Source organism: Meles meles, chromosome 5 (assembly GCF_922984935.1).
Source record: "Meles meles chromosome 5, mMelMel3.1 paternal haplotype, whole genome shotgun sequence".
In the NCBI taxonomy this organism is placed as follows: Eukaryota; Metazoa; Chordata; class Mammalia; order Carnivora; family Mustelidae; genus Meles; species Meles meles.
The window spans coordinates 109,236,310-109,252,363 of record NC_060070.1 but is presented as its reverse complement, the minus strand read 5'-3'; the positions used below and the strand labels follow the sequence as shown (position 1 = coordinate 109,252,363).

Sequence of the window (16,054 nt, the reverse complement as noted above, 5' to 3'; positions counted from 1 at the left end):
AGGCAAGAACATCACACTATCCAATACTTTCGATTTAATTTAAAGGGCTTAGTTTCCAAATGTAGCCATTTCATCCATATGTCTCCAATGTGAAAGAACCAAAAGTTTTTTTTTTTTAATGACACTTCACAAAGGATTAAAATGTGGCAAAGAGTGCTTGTAAAATGCCTTAGTAGAAGGAAAAATCAGATCATTTACATGTGCTATTGATTTATAATCAGGATTCTAAGCTGGATGGATTTGTAGTACCAGAGGAGGCAAGCAGTTGCACTTAAACACGTTTATTACTCTGGTACATATACTATTATTATGGTAATGCTACATTACCTAAGGCATATAATTCTAAATACCAAATAAATGTGTCACTTGACAATATAGTTTATCTAAATTAAAAATTACTCTTTTTGACAATTAAAAACATGTGCTTGTGTGGTAGCATGTGTCTATTAGGTTTAAATGGCTGTAGATATTTATACTAGGGAAATTCTTCAAAGAAAACATATATTGCCACAAAATAACTTTAAATCATGTTAATTATTAGTTATATTTTAAAATATGAGCTTTTAGGGCACCTGGTGGCTCAGCTGTTAAGCATCTGCCTTCAGCTCAGGTCATGATCCCAGAGTCCTGGGATTGAGGCCCACATCGGACTCCCTGCTCTGGGGGAAGGCTGCTTCTCCCTCTCTCACTCCCCCTACTTGTGTTCCTTCTCTTTCCGTTTCTCTCTGTCAAATAAATAAACAAATATTCTTTAAAATAAAATAAAATAGACTATGGACTCTGAAAAAGAACCTGAGGGTTTTGAAGGGGTGGGGGGTGGGAGGTTGGGGGAACCAGGTGGTGGGTAATAGGGAGGGCACGTAATGCATGGAGAACTGGATGTTGTGCAAAAACAATAAATACTGTTACACTGAAAAAATAAATAAATAAAAATAAAATAAAATATGAGCTTTTATATTCATTTTTTAAAAATTATTCTTAAAATCAGTGTTAAAAAACCTTATTAGGCCTATTAGAAATATTAGTTCTATCTTGTCATATTTCATAATGCTTGAATTTAATCTGCAACTGTTTTGTAATAGTTGGTTAATTTTTCAAGAATGCTAACATTTGTATCTCATGTTTTCAAATAAAAATAAAACAATATTTATTCTTTTTAAATAAAACAATATTTTAAAAAATTCTGACTTACCGAGAGAAATCTTCATTTTTTTCTTGTTTTCATAAAGCTTTAAAATCTAGGTGAATTAATTTTTTAATTAAGAAAAAAACAAAAATAATGCCTTTCTAATGCTTTTGGAAAAGGTCTTTTTTTAGTATCTTTAGTTTTTATTTTAAAATGTATGATTTTAACACTAACTTATTGAATACATGAAAGATATATCTAGTTTTTCCCTACTTACTTTCAATCCTAATTATTCCAAGTGGTATTACTTCTTTCTTTCTTTCTTTCTTTTTTTATAAACATATAATGTATTTTTATCCCCAAGGGTACAGATCTGTGAATCGCCAAGTTTACACACTTCACAGCACTCACCATAGCACATACCCTCTCCAATGTCCATAACCCCACTCCCCCTCTCCCAACCCCACCTCCCCCCAGCAACCCTCACTTTGTTTTGTGAGATTAAGAGTCACTTATGGTTTGTCTCCCTCCCAATCCCATCTTGTTTCATTTATTCTTCTCCTATCCCCCTAACCCCCCATGTTGCATCTCCACGTCCTCATATCAGGGAGATCATATGATAGTTGTCTTTCTCCGATTGACTTATTTCACTAAGCATGATATCCTCTAGTTCCATCCACATCATCGCAAATGGCAAGATTTCATTTCTTTTGATGGCTGCATAGTATTCCATTGTGTATATATACCACCTCTTCTTTATCCATTCCTCTGTTGATGGACATCTAGGTTCTTTCCATAGTTTGGCTATTGTAGACATTGCTGCTATAAACATTCGGGTGCACGTGCCCCTTCGGATCACTACGTTTGTATCTTTAGGGTAAATACCCAGTAGTGTGATTGCTGGGTCATAGGGTAGTTCTATTTTCAACATTTTGAGGAACCTCCATACTGTTTTCCAGAGTGGTTGCACCAGCTTGCATTCCCACCAACAGTGGAGGAGGGTTCCCCTTTCTCCGCATCCTCGCTAGCATCTGTCATTTCCTGACTTGTTAATTTGAGCCATTCTGACTGGTGTGAGGTGATATCTCATTGTGGTTTTGATTTGTAATTCCCTGATGCCGAGTGATGTGGAGCACTTTTTCCTGTGTCTGTTGGCCATCTGGATGTCTTCTTTGCAGAAATGTCTGTTCATGTCCTCTGCCCATTTCTTGATTGGATTCTTTGTTCTTTGGGTGTTAAGTTTGCTAAGTTCCTTATAGATTTTGGACACTAGCCCTTTATCTGATATGTCGTTTGCAAATATCTTCTCCCATTCTGTCAGTTGTCTTTTGGTTTTGTTAACTGTTTCCCTTGCTGTGCAAAAGCTTTTGATCTTGATGAAATCCCAATAGTTCATTTTTGCCCTTGCTTCCCTTGCCTTTGGCAGTGTTCCTAGGAAGACGCTGCTGTGGCTGAGGTCGAAGAGGTTGCTGCCTGTGTTCTCCTCAAGGATTTTGATGGATTCCTTTCTCACATTGAGGTCCTTCATCCATTTTGAGTCTATTTTCATGTGTGGTGTAAGGACATGGTCCAGTTTCATTTTTCTGCATGTGGCTGTCCAATTCTCCCAACACCATTTATTGAAGAGGCTGTCTTTTTTCCATTGGACATTCTTTCCTTCTTTGTTGATGATTAGTTGACCATAGAGTTGAGGGTCTATTTCTGGGCTCTCTATACTGTTCCATTGATCTATGTGTCTGTTTTTGTGCCAGTACCATGCTGTCTTGATGATGACAGCTTTGTAATAGTGCTTGAAGTCTGGAATTGTGATGCCACCCACTTTGGCTTTCTTTTTCAACATTCCTTTGGCTATTCGAGGTCTTTTCTGGTTCCATATAAATTTTAGGATTATTTGTTCCATTTCTTTGAAAAAAATGGATGGTATTTTGATAGGGATTGCATTAAATGTGTAGATTGCTTTAGGTAGCATAGACATTTTCACAATATTTATTCTTCCAATCCAGGAGCATGGAACATTTTTCCATATCTTTGTGTCTTCCTCAATTTCTTTCATGAGTATTTTATAGTTTTCTGCATATAGATTCTTACCCACTTTGGTTAGGTTTATAAAGTGGTATTACTTCTAATGTGTAAGTTGTCAAGGTCTAGACCAGATGACAAAATGTTTTTCATAAAGTTTCATGAAAATCTAATTATTATTAATGTACTTTGTTCTATGCCTTCCCCTCTTGAGAATGAAATAAAAAATGAAATTTTTTAGAAATAGAAAATATTAAGTGATTTTAAAAATTATACCTATAATCTACATTGATTTGGCTCCTAAATATGAGTTTAGTAACTTATGAAATATTTTGGGGGATGGGAAGATGTAAAAATATTGATCAGTCACAGGCATTCTCTATGACAAGGTATAGCTAAGCCATTATAAGAAAAAGATAAGAGAATCCAAGACATTTGAGAATGTCCCATTATTTGTGTGTAAAGAACTCTATTGCAGTTGAGTCAGCTGAATTCTGGATAGGGATAAAAAACAGGAGAGTAGCATAGAACGAATTCAATATACTTAAAGTTTTGACAGACTTTTAGCTGTCACTGCATATATTCAAAACAAATACCCTTCACACAAACAAATACTTGTACTTGTACAAACAAATACTTGTACTTGTACAAACAAATACTTGTAACACCAAGGACTATGGAAAGTGGTATGTATATATATATATACATATACATGTATATACATGTATATGTATATATATATATACACACACACACACACACACACACACATTTCTTTCTCCTTTAAATCCCCCGAACACAAGCTTTCTCAGCAAAACTTTGGTTTATTTTAAATGCAGTCCATGTCTACTTTATTTTTTTTCTCCTGATGTCTACTGCATTTTAGCAATCTAATTTCCTCAGCCCATTGACATATGTTGCTGGTTGGTAACAACACTCCATGCCAGAAATGTCAAACTAAATGAATAAGGCAAAATCACAGAAAACAAGGTTATTCTGCGAGTTTCCCGAGTTTGTACATTCTGAATGTTCTTCCGATTTATCAGCCCAGCTGAACTCAGGAGGGCACACTGGTACTAATTCTCCAGCTAGTCAAGGCCCCTGAGTCCCAGTGCCTCAAAGAACATTTCTAAGAAACATATTAGTGTCAAAATACCCTGCTTCCCAGAGAAAGCTAGTCATGCTAAAAATAGGAATGGTGTAATGCATCCAACTTTCTAAATCTTTGACTTGTAAAAAAATAAAAACAAAAACAAAAAACCCACAAACATTTAAAGGAAAAGCTTATTATGTTATTTATAATTGTACTGTAACATTTATAATTTAAATATGATAGCAGTGGTGATTGATGAATGGTGAAATGTATTAGAATTGTAACTCGCTTACCTAAAATTAAGAGAACCATATTAACTTGGAAATAACTCTTTAATTTTGTTTTTAATGGTGAGGATACAATACTGACTGCATGGGTGAAATTACAAGCATGCAACTTCAGACTTAAACTTGAAAGCTTTGATAACTAAGAAAAAGAATAACGACAAATTCATAATGATACTTGACCTAAAGACTGCCTGATCTGCTAGACACGTAGGCATTATAGATTTCTTTTAAGTGTTTCTTGGTGCATCTTCCTACTTTTAACTCATCATCATCTCTATATTTAAAGCGAATTCCCTTTAGAAACCATGTGGTTGTTTCTGCTATTTTATTTAGCCTAGCTGACTCTGCCTTTTATTGAAAAAAAATTTTTAAACCACATTTGATGTAATTATTGATGTATATGGCTTTAAATGGATCATCTTGCTATTTGTTTTCTACTTTCTGTAGTACTTGTATCTCTACTTTGTTCCTTTTTACTCTTGCCGTCTTTTGTGTTAAGTAGTTTTTAGGTTCCCATATTATCTCCTATGAAAGAGGCAGCCAGATTTTATAAGAGGTAATGCCCCTTCCCAAACTCCAGGTAGAAGCAGGTTTGCCCCTTGACTTGGTGGTAGGCACCACAGAGAATGGCAGTGGCTTATAGCATGGTATGAATGGATAACGTAGGACAATCCCATGTTCTCCCCCGGAACTCTTAAGTGAGAAAATACAGAGGATTTTCCACCCTGCAGTTGACGCCAAGCTAAAAGACCATGATACAGAAATAGAGATCAAGCAAGCTATGCTATATCATCTGCATACCAATATTCCAAGTGACTTGAAGCTTTCAACATGAAGAGATATTTGAAGATTGAAAGGAGAGACGTCATGAGGCGGTGGTAGGGAAAGAAGATGGCCATTTCTGTGTAACACGCTCTTTCAGATCCCAGCCTATGTGTATGCAATAATAAATGCAGGTTTTATAGAACAATTTGAATGACCTTCTGTTCTTCAAACTAAAAAATCTCAGTTGATATTGTCATTTACAATATCATTGCAATTATTTGGTACTTAGTTATAGAACTGAAAAAGTAAGAGAAAGGAAAATCCTCTTTTTTCACATATTTTGTAACTAGTATTAAAAAAAATATTAGCAAGAAAAAATTAGTATAACAGAATATATTTTGTTTTATATAGTTATAGATAACCAGAGAAGTAATTGTTTAAATTATAAATATAAAATATTTACTGTATTTTATTTTTTTAAGATTTTATTTATTTATTTGTCAGAGAGAGACAGAGGCAGGCAGAGGGAGAAACAGGCTCCCTGCTGAGCAAAGAGCCTGATGTGGGACTCGATTCCAGGACCCTGGGATAATGACCTGAGCCAAAGGCAGATGCTTAACTGACCAAGCCACCCATGCATCCGTTTAATGTATTTAAAAAGTGATATGCTGATCTTTTCTGACACAAATGTGTTTAAATAATTACAACTGCCTCTTACATTTCTGTATAATTTTTTTCATGTTCTTTGTTATTTAAAACGTATAACTGGCATGTGTTTAAATGGATGAGTGATTATGTAGCTATGAATCAAAATAGTTTGTTTTCTTTGAATCACTTGGATATGGAAAATAATTAAATAATTTACCTCATCTGCTAACTGCCTTGAATAAATCTGTTTGCTGGAGTTTAATTTTACTTTAAGATTGGCCATCACATTAATTCATTTGCTTTCCAGATTGTTTCATTTCTTCTTGTTCATTTAAGTACCTTAAAACAACAGCAATATTTGCAACACCCTATTTTCCCAAAGGATTTAGTAAAGTATTCCTCCCTTGATTCTTTCCTTTGAACTTGTTTATTAGAAACTAGCATAACTTTATTTATGTTATATGAATTAGAGATGAGAAGTCAGAGATGAGGTACTTTCTTTCTTTATGTAATATATATTTTTTCTAAGCTTCCACTAAGAACATTTTCTCCAGACTCTTTAGCACTGACTGATTTTCACACTCTAAAGTGCAGATTGCTCATCTATATCCATTTCATCTCTCCTTGCAGGATTTGAGGGTGAACATTGTGAAATTAATGTGGATGAGTGCTTCTCCCTTCCCTGTCAGAATTATGGTGACTGTGAGGATGGGGTCAACAATTTCAGGTAGAGAAAACCAAAAAAATAATCAGATACAAGTTTATGCATCTAGATGCATTTAAACACATCCATGTTTATAATTTCAGTTGACAAATTGAACAACATTTCTGGTTATTAAAAATTTGCCATGCTACAATTATTTGAAGCTTTCACTTTATATGTTTATACTAATGGAGGTATTAAATTTCTTGTTTAAAAGATGTGTTTGCAGACCTGGGTATTTTGGACCTCTATGTGAACTTGAAACAAATGAGTGTTCTTCTAGACCTTGCAAAAATACAATGGAACCTGTGTGGATCTGGCAAACAGGTTAGAAGCTACATTTTACTTAATCAATTATTTTGTATATGATATTTAAAAAATAAAATGAACATATGTTTACCTATCATTCAACTTAAGCAGAATGTTCCCAATATCCTTGTGCTTATCCCCAAGTACTCCTCTACTCTTCCCCCAAACCGTATTGAATATCCTGAATTTTTTTGTTGTTGAACAAAGATTTTATGTTTAAGTTTTTATTTAAATTTCAGTTAGTGCAGTGTAATATTAGTTTAAGGAAAATAATATACTGATACAACCCTTCCATACAACACCTGGTGCTCCTCACAAGTGCTCTCCTTCATCCCCATCACCTATTTGACCCATCTCTTGCTTTAATATATAGTATTAACTATTCGTATGCCTACCTCATCAAAACACTTAGTTTGCATTTAATATAACTGAAATAATATTGTGTATAGTCTTCAGAAGTAATTCATTATGTTGAACATGACATTTCTGCATCTGTTTCTCATTTTTAACTGTTGTACAATATTCCATTAAAATATGTGTCAACATTTATTTATCAGTCTTCTGGCCATAGATATCTGGGTTATTTGACTCTTCTTTCTTAGAGATAATAATACTCTTAAGGTTTTCAAATATTTCCCCAAGTACACAAGTGCTAGTGTTACTTTAGATTTCATACCTAGAAATGGAATAGTTGGATCATTGGGTAGATGTTCTCACATGTGTTATATCATTTTTTTCCCTTATACTTTGAAAATGGAATATTCACACTCCTAATGAAAATGAATAAGTGTCCCTATTTACATTCTTAGATATTCCATTTGAGCTTACCTGCTGTGTGTAAAATTATATATCTTTGTTTTTTTTTTCCTGAGTTCCCATCATAACTTATGAGTTTAAGCATTCCTTCATCCATTTTAAGAAATTTAATTTTTCCTTTCTAGAAATTCCTATTTATGGCATCTTCCCATTTATGTTTTCTTCTTATTGATTTGTAAGAATCTTAATATATTTTGGTTATTACTACTTTTATTAATTGTATTTACTGCAAATATTTCTATTGATTGCAGATTGACATTTTACCTTCTCTATGATAAGTTTTGAGTGCTAAGCTTTAATTTTAATGTAATCAAATTAATCAGTTTGCTTATGGTTTGCCTTTTTATCTCATTTAAAAATGTTTACTCTAGGGGCACCTTGGTGGCTCAGTCAGTTCGGGGTCTGCCTTTGGCTCAGGTCATGATCCCAGGGTCCTGGGATCAAGCCCCGCATCGGGCTCCCTGTTCAGCAGAGAGCCTGCTTCTCCCCCTCCCTCTCCTGCTGCTCTGCTTATTTGTGCTCTCTGCCTATTTCTCTCAAATAAATAAATAGAATCTTTAAAATAAATAAATAAAAATGTTTACTCTACTTAAAGAACAACCAATAGCTGTTCTTATCAAACTTTTCCAAAAAATAGAAGAGGAAAGAAAACTTCCAAATGCATTCTATGAAGCCAGCATTACCCTGATAACAAAAACAGATAAAGGCAGCACACAGAAAAGAAAACTATAGGTCAGTGTCTCGATGAGCATAGTTACAAAATCCTCAACAGCAACTCAATCCAATAATACATTAAAATTAGCAACTCAATCCAGTAATACTTTAAAAAGAATCATTCACCATAATCAAGTAGGATTTATTCCAAGGATTCAAGAGTGGTTCGATATTTTTTTAAAAAGTTTATTCTAGGACAAAAGAATCTTGCTTATATTTCCTTTTGAAATATTTAAAGCTTCACCTTTCTATTTAAATTAATTTATTTGGAAATTTTGCATGCATGTGTGTATGTGTGTCTGTGTGTGTATAGGTAGGAATTTTAAGTTCATTTTTGCATATGATTAACTAATTGTGCCTGCTATATGTATTGAATAACTTCATCTGTTACTGCTTGGCCTGATCTGCATTACTTTCTTGGTTGCAGAACAAGTCCCCATATACAAATATGTCTATTTCTTTGCCTCTATTCTGTTTCCATAGTTCAATTTGCTGTCTGTATGCCAGTACCATAAATCTTAATTACTTACCTTTAAAATATCTCAATACTGGTAAGGCAAGAAATCTCATATTTTTATCTCCTTCAGGAAGCTTTAGTTATTTTTGACAGTTTTGTTCTGTTACAATCAACATGTATTGTATAAATCCTTACATCTAAACAAAGAAAGAAAGACTGGTAGAATTTTTATTGGAATTTTATTGAATATGTAGATAAATTTGAAGATAATTGATATATCTTCATTTAAATCTTTTAAAATATCTTCCAAAAAATAACAGTTGGACAAATTCAACTGGATACACATTGATTAGGATGAATAAGACTCATTTACCAGGTCACCATTTCTCTCCAGGCACCAAGGGATATATTTGTTTATCTTAATAGAGATCTAACATCAAGAATTCCTCTCAAAATTTATATCACCACCTGCTTAGGTTTCTGATAATCTTCTATTATTTCTATTATTTTCTGTGGCCACCTGGTTTTGCACTGTCCAATCTAGTGAAGTAAATGGAGACATGCTTTGAATAACCACACCTGAAACTCAAAAGCCTTTGAAGGGGACACTAATCACTAGAAGTCCCATAGGGATACAGAATTGCTTTCAATTTAAAATCTTGATAATTCTAAAGGGACATTTCAAGATCTCCCAGTTGGGCTTTCTACATAATAGCTCTTATTCCCATGTGGAGATTCTGTTACTAAGTATATTGACTACACTATATATTCAGGGACTGTGAAAGAAAACAAAACAAAAAACAATAAAAGATGGATTTATGATCCATCTACAAGACCTAAATAATTGTGCACTCATACTGATGGAAAGTGGTATTTCAAAGATAAGCATAAGTTCAGGGCCATTATCTAAAAACTCCTAAAAGTCCTGAATATCATTCTATAATCAGTGAACAATCATAGTGGTAAATGGTCTCAGAACCCTCTGAAAAAGCTTCAGGAAAATACATAGAAAACCTGTGACTATATGTCAAGATCCTTATTTTTTTTTAATTAATTTATTTTTTTCAGCGTAACAGTATTCATTGTTTTTGCACAACACCCAGTGCTCCATGCAATACGTGCCCTCCCTATTACCCACCACCTGTTCCCCCAACCTCCCACCCCCGACCCTTCAAAACCCTCAGGTTGTTTTTCAGAGTCCATAGTCTCTTATGGTTCGCCTCCCCTTCCAATTTTTTTTTTTTTTTATAAACATATAATGTATTTTTATCCCCAGGGGTACAGGTCTGTAAATTGCCAGGTTTACACACTTCACAGCACTCACCATAGCACATACCCTCCCCAATGTCCATAACCCCACCCCCTTCCCCCCTCCCCCAGCAACCCTCAGTTTGTTTTGTGAGATTAAGAGTCACTTATGGTTTGTCTCCTTCCCAATCCCATCTTGTTTCATTTATTCTTCTCCTACCCCCCAAACCCCCCATGTAGCATCTCCACGTCCTCATATCAGGGAGATCATATGATAGTTGTCTTTCTCCGATTGACTTATTTCACTAAGCATGATACCCTCTAGTTCTATCCAAGTCATCGCAAATGGCAAGATTTCATTTCCTTTGATGGCTGCAGAGTATTCCATTGTGTATATATACCACCTCTTCTTTATCCATTCATCTGTTGATGGACATCTAGGTTCTTTCCATAGTTTGGCTATTGTAGACATTGCTGCTATAAACATTCATTCTATATGAATTTATATGCTATAAACATTCGGGTGCACGTGCCCCTTCGGATCACTACGTTTGTATCTTTAGGGTAAATACCCAGTAGTGTGATTGCTGGGTCATAGGGTAGTTCTATTTTCAACATTTTGAGGAACCTCCATACTGTTTTCCAGAGTGGTTGCACCAGCTTGCATTCCCACCAACAGTGTAGGAGGGTTCCCCTTTCTCCGCATCCTCGCTAGCATCTGTCATTTCCTGACTTGTTAATTTGAGCCATTCTGACTGGTGTGAGGTGATATCTCATTGTGGTTTTGATTTGTAATTCCCTGATGCCGAGTGATGTGGAGCACTTTTTCCTGTGTCTGTTGGCCATCTGGATGTCTTCTTTGCAGAAATGTCTGTTCATGTCCTCTGCCCATTTCTTGATTGGATTCTTTGTTCTTTGGGTGTTAAGTTTGCTAAGTTCCTTATAGATTTTGGACACTAGCCCTTTATCTGATATGTCATTTGCAAATATCTTCTCCCATTCTGTCAGTTGTCTTTTGGTTTTGTTAATTGTTTCCTTTGCTGTGCAAAAGCTTTTGATCTTGATGAAATCCCAATAGTTCATTTTTGCCCTTGCTTCCCTTGCCTTTGGCAGTGTTCCTAGGAAGACGCTGCTGTGGCTGAGGTCGAAGAGGTTGCTGCCTGTGTTCTCCTCAAGGATTTTGATGGATTCCTTTCTCACATTGAGGTCCTTCATCCATTTTGAGTCTATTTTCATGTGTGGTGTAAGGACATGGTCCAGTTTCATTTTTCTGCATGTGGCTGTCCAATTCTCCCAACACCATTTATTGAAGAGGCTGTCTTTTTTCCATTGGACATTCTTTCCTTCTTTGTTGATGATTAGTTGACCATAGAGTTGAGGGTCTATTTCTGGGCTCTCTATACTGTTCCATTGATCTATGTGTCTGTTTTTGTGCCAGTACCATGCTGTCTTGATGATGACAGCTTTGTAATAGTGCTTGAAATCTGGAATTGTGATGCCACCCACTGTGAAGAGTTTTGATCAAGAAATGATGCTGTAGGGGCACTTGGGTGGCTCAGTGGATTAAGAAATGCTGTACTTTGTCAAATGCTTTTTCAGCATCTATTGAGAGTATCATATGGTTCTTGTTCTTTCTTTTATTAATGTGTTCTATCACATTGATTGATTTGCGGATGTTGAACCAACCCTGCAGCCCTGAAATAAATCCCACTTGGTCATGGTCAATAATCCTTTTAATATACTGTTGGATCCCATTGGCTAGTATTTGGTGAGAATTTTCACACATGTCTTCATCAAGGATATTGGTCTGTAATTCTCCTTTTTGACGGGGTCTGTGTCTGGTTTGGGGTTCAAGGTCATGGTGGACTCATGAGCTTGGAAGATTTCCTTCCATTTCTATTTTTTGGAACAGTTTCAGGAGAATAGGTATTAATTCTTTTTAAATATTTGATAGAATTCCCTTTGGAAACCCTCTGGCTTTGGGCTCTTTTTTGTTGGGAGATTTTTGATGACTGCTTCAATCTCCTTACTGGTTATGGGTCTCTTCAGGTTTTCTATTTCTTCGGTTTTCTATTTCTTTCTATTTCTTCAGTTTTGGTATTTTATAGGTCTCTAGGAATACACCCATTTCTTCCAGATTGCCAAATTTGCTGGTGTATAGTTGCTCATAATATGTTCTTGTAACTGTTTGTATTTCTTTGGTCTTGGTTCTAATCTCTCCTCATTCAATCATGATCTTATTTATTTGGGTCCTTTCTTTTTTCTTTTTGATACGTCTGTCCAGGAGTTTAGCAATCTTCTTAATTCTTTATAAGAACCAGCTTCTAGTTTCATTGATTTGTTCTACTGTTCTTTTGGTTTCTATTTTATTGATTTCTGCTCTGATCTCTCTGATTTCTCTTCTCCTGCTTGGTATAGGCTTTATTTGCTGTCCTTTCTCCAACTCCTTTAGTGTAGGGCTAGGTTGTGTACTTTACACCTTTCTTGTTTGCTGAGAAAGGCTTGTATCACTATATACTTTCTTCTCAGGCCTGCCTTTTTTGTCCCAAAGATTTTGAACAGTTGTGTATTCATTTTCATTTGTTTCCATGAATGTTTTTTTTTTTCAATTCTTCTTTAATTTCCTGGTTGACCCATTTATTCTTTAGTAGGATCTTCTTTAGCTTCCATGTATTTGAGTTCTTTCCAACCTTCCTCTTGTGATTGAGTTCTAGCTTCAGAGCATTCTGAGAATACGCAGGAAATGATCCCAGTCTTTTGCTACCAGTTGAGACCTGATTTGTGACCCAGGATGTCGATTCTGGAGAATGTTCCATGTGCACTAGAGAAGAATATGCATTCTATTGCTTTGGGATGTAATGTTCTGAATATATCTGTAATGTCCATTTGGTCCAATGTGTCACTTTAAGCCTTTATTTCCTTGTTGATCTTTTGCTTGGATGATCTGTCCATTTCAGTGAGAGGTTTGTTAAAATCTCCTACTATTATTGTATTATTGTTTATGTATTTCTTTGATTTTGTTGTTAATTGGTTATATAATTAGCTGCTCCCATGTTAGGGGCATGGATATTTAAAATTGTTAGATCCTCATGTTGGACAGAAACTTTAAGTATGATGTAGTATCCTTCCTCATCTCTTGTCGTTTTTGGCTTATAATCTAATCTGTCTGATATAAAGATTGCCACCCCAGCTTTCTTTTGATGTGCATTAGCATGGTAAATTGTTTTTCACCCCCTCACATTGAATATGGAGGTGTCTTTGGGTATAAAATGAGTTTCTTATAGACTGCATTTCGATGGGTCTTTTCTTTCTTTTTTTTTTTTTTTTTAATCCATCCTGCTACCCTATGTCTTTTGATTGGGGCTTTTAGCCCATTTACATTCAGGGTAACTATTGAAAGATATGAATTTAGTGCCATTGTATTGCCTGTAAGTTGACTGTTACTGTATATTGTCTCTGATCCTTTCTGGTCTACTACTTTTAGGGTCTCTCTTTGCATAGAGCACCCCTTTCAATATTTCCTGTAGGGCTGGATTGGTGTTTGCAAATTCTTTTAGTTTTTGTTTGTCCTGGAAGCATTTTATCTCCCCTTCTATTTTCAATGGCAGTTCAGCTGCTTATAGTATTCTTGGCTGCATATTTTCCTTGGTTGCATATTTTTTTCGTTTAGTGCTCTAAATATATCATGTCCTTTCTGGCCTGTCAGGTCTCTGTGGATAGGTCTGCTGTCAATCTAATTTTCTACCATTGTGTATGTTACAGACCTCTTGTCCTGAGCTGCTTTCAGGATTTTCTCTTTGTCACTAAGACTTGTAAGTTTTACTATTAGATGATATAAAATAGTATATAAAAATTACTATTAAATGATATAAAAATGGGTGTGGACCCATTTTATTGATTTGAGGGGTGTTTTCTGTGTCTCCTGGATTTTGATGCTTATTCCCTTTGGCATAATAGGGAATATATCTTTTATAATTTGCTCCAATATACCTTCTCTTCCTCTCTCTCTTTTTCTTCTGGAATCCCAATTATTCTAATATTGTTTTGTCCTGCGGTTTCACTTATCTCTCAAAATCTCCCTTTGTGGTCCAGTAGTTGTTTGTCTCTCTTTTGCTCAGCTTCTTTATTCTCCATCATTTGGTCTTCTATATCACTAATTCTCTTTTCTGCCTCATTTATCCTAGCAGCAAGAGCCTCCATTTTTTTATTGTACCTCATTAATAGCTTTTTAAATTTCAACTTGATTAGATTTTAGTTCTTTTTTTCTCCATAAAGAGTATCTCTAATATCTTCCATGCCTTTTTCAAGCCCAACTAGCACCTTGAGAATCATCATTCTGAACTCTATTCTTGACATATTACCAATGTCCATATTGATTAGGTCCCTAGCCATCAGTACTGACTCTTGTTATTTTTTCCTGTGGTGAGGTTTTCCACCTTGTCATTTTATCCAGATAAGAATAAATTAACAAGAGAATAAAATATTAAAAGGGTGGCAAAGACCCCAGAGAAATGTACTGTAACCAAATCAGAAGAGATCAAAATGAGGGAACAGAAGGGGGGAAAAGGAAAAAAATATATAAATATATATATTTTCCGGGGCGCCTGGGTGGCTCAGTGGGTTAAGCCGCTGCCTTCGGCTCAGGTCATGATCTCAGGGTCCTGGGATCGAGTCCCGCATCGGGCTCTCTGCTCGGCAGGGAGCCTGCTTCTCTCTCTGCCTGCCTCTCTGTCTGCTTGTGATCTCTCTCTCTATCAAATAAATAAATAAATAAAAATCTAAAAAAAAAAAATTAAAAAAAAATAAATATATATATTTTTCTTATATACTATATACTATATATATACACATATATGTATATGTGTGTGTGTATATATATATATACACATATATACATATTAATATATATATATATATTAGATTGGTGAATAGAACAGATCCACTCACTTGATTTTGGGTGTATTCTGGTCTCTTAGAAGAAACTGCCTCCTAAAATTTTAAAGAATAGGCTAAGCATGATCAAGGGATGGAATAAGACTGTAAAGATGAAAATTAAAAAAAAAATCCTAAAAAAGGATTTGATAAGATAAGTTAATTGGAAAAGAGGAATGAAAAACAGGAGACAATGTGATCAGGCTGGAGACTAGAACAAAGCCATGTGCTAGATTTTGGGTATGTTTTGATCTATTAGAAGAAATTTTATCCCAAAATTTTAAAGAAAAAAAAACCTATATGTATACACAAAAGCAGGTTCAATACAACGAAAGGATGAAATACAACTATAGCAATGAAGATTTTAAAAAAGTTATTGTTAAGATAAACTTGTTAAAAAATGTTAAAAGAGGAAAGAGGAAAAGTTTTTAAAAACGGAATAAGAAAAAAAATAAAATAAGATAAAAAACTTAATTTCACATGACTAAAGGATCATGGGGGGAAAGCCATGAATTTTATGTGTTGTTTTCCCCTAGCTGTGGAGTTCTACTGGTCTCCTTGATTGGTGAGTTTGGTCTTGGCTGGATGTTCTTGCAGATCTTCTGGGGTGGAAGTCTTCCGTGAGCTTCAAATGTTTTTGTCCAAAGTGCAATTGCACTGCCCTTGCCAGGGGCCAGTCTAAGTAATCTGCTCAGGTTTGCTCTTGGTAGCGTTTGTTCCCTGAATGCTTTCCATAGAACTTTGGACAATGGGAATGAAAATGGCAGCCTTTCAATCTCTGGCCCAGAGCAACTGAGAGCTTGGAGGCCCACTTCTCAGTGTGCCCTCAGAGGAAAGCAGTCAAACCCTCCCATCTCCCTGGTCTCGAGATGCACTCCGAGCTCACCTGGTCTGTGACTGAGTGTGTCTATCTCTGGTGCACAGCCCCGTTTGGAGT

General features: G+C 35.3%; 1 protein-coding gene across 1 annotated transcript in view; it reads left to right on the top strand.

The window, feature by feature from the left end:
* Nucleotides 1-16,054, top strand: part of EYS (eyes shut homolog) — a 1,714,887-nt gene that overhangs the window by 549,274 nt on the left and 1,149,559 nt on the right. The window contains 3 exon segments of the mRNA XM_046006082.1: nucleotides 6,569-6,665; nucleotides 6,859-6,937; nucleotides 6,940-6,968. Coding sequence (XP_045862038.1) covers nucleotides 6,569-6,665; nucleotides 6,859-6,937; nucleotides 6,940-6,968 — 205 coding nt within the window.